Source organism: Mirounga leonina, unplaced genomic scaffold (assembly GCF_011800145.1).
Source record: "Mirounga leonina isolate KUSES-001 unplaced genomic scaffold, KU_Mleo_1.0 Mir_125, whole genome shotgun sequence".
NCBI lineage: Eukaryota > Metazoa > Chordata > Mammalia > Carnivora > Phocidae > Mirounga > Mirounga leonina.
In genome coordinates this window covers 29,138,764-29,151,487 of record NW_023270305.1, presented here as the reverse complement: position 1 = coordinate 29,151,487, position 12,724 = coordinate 29,138,764, and the positions used below count along the sequence as shown (strand labels likewise).

Sequence of the window (12,724 nt, the reverse complement as noted above, 5' to 3'; positions counted from 1 at the left end):
AATTGATGCCCCACTATTATTGAAAAGTTTATCTTTTCTCCACTGTTCTGCAATACCATTTTTAGTATAAATTAAGTGTCCATATATGTACATTTATTTCTGGGCCATTCTGTTCAGCTGGTCTAGTTTTCTATACTTGCATAGTACCACAGCCTTAATAATTGTAGCTTTGTAATAAGTCTTGATGTTAGGTAGAATAAATCTTCCAAACTGGGATTTCTTCTTCAAAAGTGTGTTTTTCTGTTCTTGACTCCTTGAATTTTTGTGTAAAAATTGGAATTTGTGTATGATTTTCCACACTAAATGACCTGATAAAATACTGATGAGAATTGCATTGAGTCTATATATTGGTTTGGGAGGAATTGAAATCTGTTATAATATTGAGTCTTTCAATCTGTGAATATGGTGTATTGTTTCATTTATTTAACTTTAGTTTATGTGACCTTGGTCAACTGATAGAATTTCTACAAGTCATATAGTTTTATTTTCCTCTCTTCTGTAAGACTGAATTAAATATTGGAGCTCACCTTTCTAGAAGTATAAAAAGTAAGGATTATCAGAAAGGTGTACTTTCTCTTTTAACAGGTTTTGTACAATTGTTCTTTCCTTCATTCAGTATTTTATTTATTTAATAGAGAGACAGTGAGAGAGGGAACACAAGCAGGGGGAGTGGGAGAGGGAGAAGCAGGCTTCCCGCAGAGCAGGGAGCCTGATGCGGGGCTTGATCCCAGGACCCTGGGATCATGACCTGAGCCGAAGGTAGACGCTTAATGACTGAGCCTTCCAGGTGCCCCAAATTGTTCTTTCTTTAATTGTTTAGAATTAAGAATGGTTAAGGAGATCTTAATATGAAAATTCTTCTTATTTATGATCTTTGAAAACTTATTTTCCTTTCCAAATAAACCCCTGCATCTCTCTTATTCTCGTACTCTTTTTTTTTAATTTCAATTCCAGTATACTCAATCTTATTCAATCTTATTTTTCATTGTTTTATACTGTGACCGTTTTTCCTCTGCTTTCATAGTGAGTAGATTTTCTCCTACTCTGCTCTGCTTTTCTAATGATTCCTGGTCTTTAAATGGTTATGTGTACTCTGTGACAACATTTAAATTTCTCATTGCATAACCATATCCTATGTTTAATCTCAAAATTTCTAACAATATCTAACGTTTATCTTTGGATTTTGGTTTTGTTGAAATGGTAAAGAGACAATGGCCTATTTTATGCACATGTGAAAATAGATGTATTTCCTTACATAAATTTTGAAATCTCTTCTTCCTAATTCCTTAAGTATGTGTATATATGATAAATGCTAAGTTCTTGCTTGATACCTTAATTATTAAAATAGATAAAGACTTGGGGATATGTATGTGTGTGTGTGCATGTGAATGTATATAATAAAATATATATCTGTATTGGTTATCTGCAACAGTGGTTTTATGTGATGTCTGGTACTATTTTTATTTCAAAATATTTGTAAGAAAAACGTTAGAACTTTAGAGTAATCTGCTTGTTTGCCATGCAGAGTTTGAGCAACAGTAAAATAATATAAGGAAAATCTCAAAAGATTTTATTAAGAGTATCGAGCCCCGCATCGGGCTCCCTGCTCGGCGGGGAGTCTGCTTCTCCCTCCCCCACTCCTCCTGTTTGTGTTCCCTCTCTCACTGTGTCTCTCTCTGTCAAATAAATAAATAAAATCTTAAAAAAAAAGAAAGAGTATGTGGCCTTTATAAAAATAAGTTTATCACATTGATAAGAAAAAAAGCTATTTGTACTTGGAGGAATAGTTGTTTATACATTCATTGTAACTTTTTATGATAACTTATACCTTTTTCATTTAGTCCATCATTTTAAGGAAATGCTCAGGCTTTACAGAAAGAAAAAAGTTTGAGATACACCCAGTTACAAACCCTGTATTTTTAGAAGTGAGGGTTGTTATTGTCTAAGGAGGTATGTATAGAACTGGAGAAGTGGTGTCCTTCATACATGACTTTGTCAGTATCTGTAATCTCTAGGATTGCATTCATGGTCCTCACTACTGTGATATTTTCGGTTAAAAAACCATGTTTATTAATTCAGGTTTTGGAAGTTAGTATCTATGAGATGTTGCTTCTGCTTTCATTAGTAGATGATCTTGAAGTGGCTTAAAGACTCACTGAAAAGTGACACGTTGGTAGCATTGACACACTTGTATCTATCAAGGCATTTCATCAGTGGGCCCTTGCCACAGTTCTCCAATTTCCTGATTCTCAAGAAGGCCTTGGAAGTTTGCATAGTATAATAACGTCTTTACCTCCTGCATTTGTTTCACAGGTACTCTTTGAGTACGTCAAACTCTTCAATTGCAGCTCTTCTCTGTGCCCTTTACCCGCACTTCCCAGCTCACAGCACTGACAACCGGTGAGTCTAGTGATTCTGTCTTCAATGTGATCTTTCGTAAGGTCTCCAAGGGGTAATTTGATGATGATTTGGTTCCATGGATTCATTTCCAAATTAGTTTATTCTCTTTTTGGACTAAGTTATCTTCCTGACTAAATCTTTTAAAATGTCTCTCTAAGTATTAGACCAAAAGAGAACTTTGTACATCTGATGAACTGAAGGATCAGTCTTCCACCATTTTTTAATCAGTAGAACTGCTGTGAACCCAGAAGTGGGCCAAACAGGGTTATCTTTAGGGAAAAATTCATCAAACAAAAGATAGTAGCCAACAGAAGCAAGATGATATGTTTTATACTATAATTGTTTAATTCTAAGAGAGAAATTGATCTGATTTAGTGACAGTGTCTATATGAATTCCCTTTTTCCCTCTTTTACATAAATGCTGAGAAGTTTTGTATAAATGAAATAGAAGGGACACGAAAAGCAAAATGCAGCCAAGAATCAGAGACAACTTAGAAGTGGCAGTGAGCCCTGGAACCTCAAACACATAGGAAAGGTGTGATTGTATAGAAGTTCTGCATTTGAGAGCACAAACAACCATCAGCACTGCAGTCTCCCCAGTAGTTTCAGGCAGAGCTGATTCCTGCTGCATGTGGAGGAGGGGGAGAAAATAGCTCCTATGTTCCCGTGACATCCGAGGTGACCATTGTGTTCAACTCATCTCTCAAGAGAAGCATCAAGAGATGGAGCAGTAACAGAGTAACTAAGCTGTCACGCTCTAGTGTAATGTAGTTTAAAATAGTAATAATAAACGAAAGTTAGCTCTTTATAAAAGTGGCCTGATTTGACATCCAAATTCTGATGATAGATGGAGCACATGCATATTCTTCTTAAATTAATGCAACTCTTACAAGTGGTCTCTTGCTTGTCAGTTTAGGAGAGACATTTTGAGTTGTTAAAGTCAGTAATTAGTGGTTAGGGTACAACAAAGAGCCACACTTTCATATTGCTGGGAGGATCATTTGATTTGGCTATTTTAAACAAACTAATTTGGTGAGCACCAAGAGCCTTTACGTAACTGATAAATATCTTTTTTTTTTCTGGCCGTGATTGCTTTTAATTTTTTTTTTTAAACAGGAACATATCTACACCTTTATTTATTTATTTATTTATTTTTCAGTAAGGTTAAATCCTTGAGGGGTACAACATCACACAGATTCTGTGGCCAGTGGCTTTAGCAGGAAGGTTGCTTTGGAATTTGGCATGAACCATGCCACTGTTTCCATGAGCATCAGTTATTTTTTCTCAGATTACTCTGGTTTTGTTCAGTTTGCCACCAGGAGTCACTGTGTCATTCTTTGCTTTGTACATCTAAGCATATCTCTTGCCTAGATAGAATTCAGTTTCATTTCAAGCATAAACACTTTCAATTTTAAGGAGAGCTGTGTGCTCCTCTGGTTCTGGAGACCCTGCTTATAGCCAGCAAAAATGGCCTTGGAACACAGCCTTCTAGACACATTTGTCATTTTAGGAGTCCTCTTCTCAGTAGGCCCCACTTATTTGCACCCAGAGTTCAGCAGCAGGAGCCCCCCTCTGCTTTTAATTCTAATTAATTTATAGGAAAGGGTAGGTTTGGGTGGGAAGAGGGAGGCTATTGCTGTAACTAAACTTTAAAAAGAAAAATTTGAAGTCTCATTTTATCCTTTTATGGCATCTTAAAATGTAAAAACTTTTTGTGTCTAAATGCTAAAATATAAATTTTAAAGTTAAAAAAAAAATTTTTTTTTTAAAAACCCAGAAAAGCACACACACAGAAAGAAAAACTTCATAATCTCCCCCATTAGTTTTCGGTGTCCTAGATCCCAGGTGTGTGTGTGTATTTGTGTACAGGGATGCATATGTAGAAGAGCTTTCCTTCTCCCTACCAACCCTTAAGTCAGAAAAACAATAGAAATAAGTCCCTTGGAAGGTAAAAAGGTGCCTGTGTGGGGCATTAAAGGATTATTTGAGAACTGATTTTATAAGTGTTGAATTTATCAGTAAATATTTTCATGTTAAGATAATTTTTACCTCATCTATAAAACCTCTTAACTGTGAAAATGCAAGTAAAGAATTCTTGAGTCAAGGATCATGTGTCTATAATTTTTTAAAGAGAATCTCTTCATCAGTTTTTATTTTTTTTTATTTTTATTTTTTTTGTAAGATTTTATTTATTTATTTGACAGAGACAGACACAGCGAGAGAGGGAACACAAGCAGGGGGAGTAGAAGAGGGAGAAGCAGGCTTCCCGCAGAGCAGGGAGCCCGATGCGGGGCTCGATCCCAGAACCCTGAGATCATGACCTGAGCCGAGGGCAGACCTTAACGACTGAGCCACCCAGGCGCCCCTCTCCATCAGTTTTTAGTTGAATCTCATCATCTTCCTTCAGGATTGCTGTCATGGGAAGATAGCAACCCCAGCTTCTGTCATGGTTGTGGAGCTCATGCCGTCGGCACCTGCTTGTTACCTCCTCTCTGTGTTTTCTGTGAACAGGTATCATCTCCAGGCTCTGCGGCACCTGTATGTGCTGGCTGCAGAACCAAGGCTTCTAGTGCCTGTGGATGTGGACACAAACATGCCCTGCTATGCCCTTTTAGAAGTTACCTATAAGGTAATTCTTTCCTCCCCTCATTTATTTGTAATTTTGTTACCACTCATACATCTTTGCAGGTCAAAATATTTAAAAAATGTCCTTTAAAAGATGACAGAGTGAATTAATCTCTTATAAAAATTGAAGCTTCTAAAGTTCTTGTACATCCTGCCAGGCCATTTGGGCTCATTTGTAGTTTATGAGGGTAATATTGTAGAAGTCATGAGCTGCTCTTTTGTCCCTAGAGCCTATAGTTTGAAAATGTCCTTGTTCACTAAAGTGTTCTAAAGAATGAGTTGAGTTAGAACTATTCCTAGATTTGTGTGCAGAGTGCTTTAAGATCATGTATTTGATGAGAGATCCTTGATTTAGATGTACAGATTATAAGTCATGTATCCTTCCTTCATTCAGAATATTATTAAGTACCCTCTGTGCGTCAAAACTATGCAGAGGCTCTGGGGTATAAAAATTACATCATTGTATTCCTTAAGGACTCCTGTCCATTGGGTAGCCAGCCATGGGTGCAGTCAGAGTAGAGTGTGGGGGTATGTGTAGAATGCAGGCGAACTGAGGAGAAATGCCCCCTCCAGCTGTTGAGGGTTGGGGAAGTTGTCATGGTAGACACAATGTTTGGGCTGAGATTTGCCAGCTGAGCAGAGGCACATTCCCAGAAGACAATATGTGCAAAAACCTAGAGGCCTCAGAAGTACGGATATGTACTGCTAGCGTGTGAGGTGGTATAAGAGGATGCAGGCCCTGCAAAGGATTGTAGACTTTGCTCTTAAGACTTGATACCAGAAAGCATTTAATGCCATTTGACCATCTGTGTAGAAACTGTGGGGAGAGAGAAGAAGTACAGAGTGGAGGTATTTCTTCTTTGTAGCTTCCCCTAACTACATAGTGAATTGTGGCTGTTCTTTTACGTTTGTAAAGGGTACTCAGTGGTATGAACAAACCAAAGAAGAATTGATGGCTCCTACCCTTCTTCCAGAACTCCACCTGTTAAAGCAGGTAAGTGGGATGTGATTTAGGGAGATCTGTGTAAGAGGTTAATTCAGCCAGGATAGTATAGCATCAAAGGTAGCCAAGTAAAAGCTTATGCTTTCTCGGTGTTCTGTAGGAAATAGGAAAGCAGCCCCAGGAGGAATTGTCACGAGGAACAGAGAAGGTCTGTACTTGCCGATCTTTACTGAGAGGTTGGATGGCTGTAGAACTTGATTCACGTACATTTTTATGTAGAAATGAAGCTTGTTAACTTTTCAGTGTTTCTTTCCAGCCTATTTATTTTTATTTCCTCTGAGAAACGTGGGTTTCATTTTGTCAAACTAGCACTTTTTTAGCATTCAATCGACTGTGTTCACATTTATCTTGGCAGATTAAAGTAAAAGGCCCACGATACTGGGAACTGCTCATAGATTTAAGCAAGGGAACACAACACTTGAAGTAAGTATACTGAATTTCTTAGATGTATCTGTGAAGTGAATAGAAGTATATGGGAAGGTAGAAATTGCGGATTATTATCTAGAATGTTTCCTTGTCATCCTTTGATCTCATACAGGACAGTAGAGTATATATTGAATAAAGTGGTCTGTAACTTTGAAACGGAGTTTGTATTAGAAAATGAGTTTTAGTTGTTTTTTTTTTTTTTTTTAATATTTTATTTATTTATTTGACATGGGGTGGGAGTGGGGAGAGAGCAAGCATAAGCAGGGGGAGCGGCAGGCAGAAGGAGAAGCAGGCTCCCCGCTGAGGAAGGAGCCCGATGTGGGGCTCGATCACAGGATCCTGGGATCACTACTCGAGCCGAAGGCAGATGCTTAACTAACTGAGCCACCCAGGTGCCTGAGTTTTAGTTTAGAAGACAAACCCTAATAGTTATATTTACTCACTGAAAAACTTGTAGTGGGGCGCCTGGGTGGCTCAGTTGGTTGGGCGACTGCCTTCGGCTCAGGTTATGATCCCAGGGTCCTGGGATCGAGTCCCACATCGGGCTCCCGGCTCGGCGGGGAGCCTGCTTCTCCCTCTGACCCTCTCCCCTCTCACGCTGTTTCTCTCTCGCTCGCTCTCTAATAAATGAATAAAATCTTTAAAAAAAAAAAAAAAAAAAAAACTTGTAGTGACCTGAGTTGGTACAGTAATGGAATTATCTGTTGGAGCAGTAATGAAAATCAGTGTAAGAAAGTAAGGCTGGGGGGAGCCTGGGTGGCTCAGTTGGTTAAGTGTCTGCCTTCAGCTCAGGTCATGATCTCAGGGTCCTGGGGTCAGGCTCCGCGTTGGGCTCCCTGCTCAGCGGGAAGCCTGCTTCTCTCTCTCTCTCCCTCTGCCTGCTGCTTCCCCTGCTTGTGCTCTGTGTGTGTGTGTGTGTGTGTGTCAAATAAATGAACAAAATCTTTAAAAAAAAGGGGGGGGAATAAGGCTGGCGTGTATGTCCGTCTACAAAGGGAACTTTATAACAAATGATGTTTATCAGACCACATCTTTGTATCTTTTTATTATTGTTTTGTCAAATTGTTCTCATAAAATTAAGATTATGATAGATTGCTTTTGGGTGGAAATAGTCATATATAAGTAATTCATGAACAGAGTCTTAATTTTATAACTTAAGTAGTGTGTAAATTAAGTCTTTAAATTTCTAGAAAGTTTAACAAGCACATAAGAATTTTTATAGTTTGGTCCCAATTTATATTTCCCTTAAACTATCTATATGATAGCTGTTTTCTATATTGTTATTTGCAGCATTATTTTTTTTCTGCTGCAAACCAATCAATAGATATTTAGTACCTCCAGTGGATAGAGGATAAAAGGAATATGAAAAAGTGTTAGATAAAAGCCTTTGAAGCGCACACTTGAACAGGCAGAGCACCTTTTTACTTAACTAAGTTCTGTGAACCTAGACACCAAAGAAAAGTAGAACTTCATTTTGGCTTTCTCATAGGGACTGATTTAATTTTAGACACAGTAAATAATCATATACCCTACTGGAAAATGATAAAGACTTCATCTCATGTGAACAAGGTGTTGGGAGACACTATGTTTCCAGCCGAGAACTACAAATAACACCTCACATAAAATTCATTCTTGTTTTTTTTTCAGATCAATCCTTTCTAAGGATGGAGTTCTGTATGTTAAGCTCAGAGCAGGTCAGCTCTCCTATAAGGAAGATCCAATGGGGTGGCAAAGTTTGTTGGCCCAGACTGTGGCCAACAGGAACTCTGAAGCTCGGGCTTTCAAGGTAGTACTGATTGGTTAAAAACTGAAGGATGAGATGGAATAATTACAAATCCCACTAGCCCATCCAAAGCATGTACTTCTGTGATAACATTTATGGTACCATTTAGGTGAATCTGCTCTCTCATCACTGCAAATTATAAAGACTGCATAACCTTGGATCTGTTTCTTGTTTTATGTAGCAACTATAATAAAATACGGGCCATCTGCCAGAACTCTAAGGATGACTTACATTTAACAGTAGGGACAATATATCTTAACATTGTAAAAACATTTAGTTTAATAATTTTACTTATTAATCTTCAAATCTGTTAAGATTTGCTTAATTCATGGCAGAAATAGAAGAAGATTTTTACAAGGTAGCACTAATTAGTTTCTTTTTTAAACCCCCCATTTGTTGGTTAAATCTTGGTGAGGATAAAATGATGACATATTTATTTTATCAGTTTATTATCCTCATAGTACTTGACTGCTAATTCAAGAGTATTTTGAATGAAAAAGTACTTAAAGTAAGAGTGTAATGAAACAATCTCATTTCTATCGCGGTCAGTACATATTTTACTCTACACTTTAGAACTCAAATAAGTTTCCCACACTAGAAATGTGTTCCATAAACTAACATTAAAATTTCTCAGTTTAAGTACAGTTTTCAGGAATTCCATGTGCAACTGTGCTTCTCCTGAAGATACATTGAGTGGCAGTGTAAAGTGGTCAGGACCTCTAGAGGGTGGTGGTAGAGGCAAAAATGTGGCCAGTGGACTGGCTAAGTGGTGGCCAGCGGACTGAATTAGCACCTTTTGTTTTTCCACATAAGGAGATAGCATTTATTTTAATTTAACTCACATTTCATTTTAGACCAATTACTTATGACTGAGCCTTTATATTAGTTCCCAGGGTTTAAATAGATGTAGTTGACATCAGTAAATTTTGTTTGGCAGTATTTGATAGGATGTCTGTGAAATAGTTTTGAAGGACTTTTGGGTGCGGTTTAACTTAAGCACCATTGCTTGTATAAATTAGAGCCCATCTCAAAGACCCTAATCTAATTTGTAAAGAAAATAGAGAAGTTTATACTTGATTTTGAATTGGGAAATTACATAAAGATTAAGACATCTCAGTTTCCTGCTTCAAGGGAATTCAGAAGTAAAATATAAACCTCAATGGAAAATGGTATTACTTTTGTATTCCATATATTCCATGTTCCATTTTCTCGAACCCTGAGTGTTAATCTTTTTTTTCCCCAATTTTTTTTATTGCGGTAAAATACACAAAAAATTTGCTGTTGTAACCGTTTTTAAGTGTATGGTTCAGTGACATTAAGTCCATTTATATTGTGCAATCATCACCACCATCCATCTGTAGGACTCTTTGATCTTACAAAACTGAACCTCTGTACCCATTCAACAGCAACTCCTGTTCCTACTTCCTCACAGCCCCAGGTGCCCACCATTCTGCTTTCTGTTTCTGAATTTGATTATTCTAGGATCCTCATATAAGTGGAATCATACAGTATTTACCTTTTAGTGAGTGGCTTATTTGAATGGTAGTCTTTTTTTCTTACCTTTTCAGTAGCAGTTCTAGTTTCTTAATTGTTTTTCAGTTAGTTAATGAGGGAGAGGTGAAAGCCTTTTGGGGGCAAGTTGTGTAAGCAAGACCTATTTATTATTGGCCTTTTGATAAATCAGTAGCTCATGTTTGGCTTGTGCTAAAAAGCGTCCTGTAACTTCTCAGCAGAACAGGTTGGTGAAGCTCTAGCAAGTTTGTACAGCCTTGGGCTTTATGGGAACATTGTGTGAAAACAGTGAGGTAGAGTTCTTAAAACTGCATATACTACAATTTGAGCAGTAAGGAAAATAACTTCTAATATCTCACTTATATTTGTTGCTGTTGTTTATTTTTTTAGCCAGAAACAATTTCAGCATTCACTTCTGATCCAGCACTTCTGTCATTTGCTGAATATTTCTGCAAACCAACTGTGAATATGGGTCAGGTATGTATCATATATTTTGCTCAGCTGCCAGACTACAATTTGTTCTTACATTTATCTGTGGACACCACCAAAAAACCCTGTAATATCCATACCTATCTTTGAGGTTGATGACGTGCCTTGGGTACATTGGATGATTTTTGCTTGGCAAATGCAGATTTTTCATAGTCTAAAACTATTAAATTCAGTAACTCCCTACCTTGTAGAAGAAACAACTTAAAATTTCTAAGATGTTAATTTCAGTAGGTGATATTTTCTTATGTGCATTCTTGTACTGATTGATATTTTCAGTGTTTACTATCTCTTATTTTTACATAATTTTATTGTTTTCTCTGCATTTTATAACTTTTTTTCTATTGGTCATAAAACTGTTGTTCTCTTCAGGATTCAAAGGGTGCCCAGCAGATCTTTTATTTAATCCAAAGCTTGGATGTAGGAATTTGATATCTGGGATTGATGGCCTGTTGCCTATAAGTGTGTGTAGCTCCAGGAAAATTTTTCAGGCTCTCCAAAAGGCATTTTCCTTGTTTCTAGAAGTAGGATTATGATAGAACCTACCTTATGTTGTTGTTTTGAGGGTTAAGTGAGACAATTGTAACCCCTTTAACTTACTGAATCTTGACTATTTTTTAGACATTTTGCTCAGTATTTTATTTAATTTTCTTATTGGATTCCGACTCTGAGGGTAGGTACTTTATCATTCCAGGTTTACAGGTGAGGAAACTGCCACTCAGATATCACATGCCTAAGATCACACAGCTAGTAAGGGCTGGGCATGCATTCAGGGCCGCAGGTCTCTGATGAAGTCCGTGCCTGCCCTTAAGCCTAGCTGGATTTGGTTGTGCTATCTCCTCCATACCTGTTCTGCTCAGTGTTTGTACTGCATCTTTGTAGATGTTGGGTTTTCTTTCTGGATCTTGCTCTTGCCAGCCTAACCCAAGGCACATCTCTGTGGTGTCCTGTCTGCTCATTTTACCCCAGCTGATCCTTCCTCTCCTCACAGCACTTATATCCATAACTGTCCCTTGGGACTTAATTTTATTATATTTTATTGATGTTTAGTGTTACATTCACTGTGATTTCATAAAGAGATACCTATTTTACCTTATATATTATTGACTGTAGAGCTTAAGAATGGGCCATAGTAGTTGCTATACAATGTGGAATTGATTTTGGAATATACACTGATGTGCTACAAAAAGTTTCTAATTTTCCACAGAAACAGGAAATTCTGGATCTGTTTTCTTCAGTACTGTATGAATGTGTTACTCAGGAGACCCCAGAGATGTTGCCTGCATACATAGCAATGGATCAGGTATGGTTCAAAAAACAATCCAATTCTGATGACATTTCTACTGTATTTTAAATAACATACTGAACAGTGAGGTAAGGTTCCCTGTGTGTCCATCTTTTTGGTTTCTCATTTGCTTTTAGAAATTCAGAAAAGGAAACCTTATAAAACTTGAAAGCTGTATGTATAACAAAAAAGCTTAGAACTTATAATGACAGGAATGCCCCCTGGTGGGCTGTCTTACTCTAGAGTTCCCATTCTCCCCTTTTTTTCTCTTTCCTTGACTAGCAGAGGAAGAGCACGTTCCCTCCCTTTCTCCCCTAGCATCCTCCAGTGGTCTCTTGCCTCCTTCCTGACAAAGCCTCTTCATGGAAAAGATATGCGAATGAGCAGTGAGTGAACAAACAGTGCCCTAGTGATGGCAGTAATGTGAAATTATGCCTGTGATTAAGTTTGCAAGAGGTTATAATATTAGTATATAGTGATTTAGGAAGCTAGAGTTCATTTTTTTATTATTATGTTTTATCATTTATTATTACGTTCAGTTAGCCACTGTATAGTACATCATTAGTTTTTGATGTAGTGTTCAGTGATTCATTAGTTGCATATAACACCCAGTGCTCATCACAACATGTGCCCTCATTAATACCCATCACTGGGCTATCCCATCACCCCACCTCCTTCCCCTCTGAGTTCATTTTTAAATTTCTCTTGTGTTATTGCTGTTTTAAAAGAACCTAAAAGTGGTAATGCAGAAAATGATGCTTAACTGCTTCCCTAAAGGATCAGACCAATTTATTCACTTTAGGTTATTAGTAATACATATGACTTTTTTTTTTTTAATTAACATATAATGTATTATTTGTTTCAGGTACAGGTCTGTGATTCGTCAATCTTACACAATTCACAGCGCTTACCATAGCACATACCCTCTTCAATGTCCATCACCCGGTCTTGTTTCCTGAGATTAAGAGTTTCTTATGGATTGTCTTCCTCTCTGGTTTCATCTTGTTTCAGAGAAAGACAATTATCATATGCTCTCACTGATATGAGGAATTTGAGAAACAAAATATGACTTTTTAGTAGTATCATACCTTTCAGACCCAAAATTGCAGTTAAGCTAAGCCAGTAGTTTTTTAACTTGGCTTAAATTTGTATGAGGAATCTTAAAAATACAGATCTTCAAATCCCATTCTGTATCATCTCCTGA

General features: G+C 37.4%; 1 protein-coding gene across 7 annotated transcripts in view; it reads left to right on the top strand.

Moving 5' to 3' along the window:
• Positions 1–12,724, top strand: part of ANAPC1 (anaphase promoting complex subunit 1) — a 102,464-nt gene that overhangs the window by 68,386 nt on the left and 21,354 nt on the right. For all 7 annotated transcript variants that reach the window (XM_035001045.1, XM_035001047.1, XM_035001046.1 and 4 more), the window contains 7 exons: positions 2,314–2,400; positions 4,912–5,029; positions 5,942–6,019; positions 6,384–6,451; positions 8,102–8,240; positions 10,140–10,226; positions 11,443–11,538. In XM_035001045.1, the coding sequence (XP_034856936.1) occupies positions 2,314–2,400; positions 4,912–5,029; positions 5,942–6,019; positions 6,384–6,451; positions 8,102–8,240; positions 10,140–10,226; positions 11,443–11,538 (673 nt within the window). The remainder of the gene's footprint in view (positions 1–2,313; positions 2,401–4,911; positions 5,030–5,941; positions 6,020–6,383; positions 6,452–8,101; positions 8,241–10,139; positions 10,227–11,442; positions 11,539–12,724) is intronic.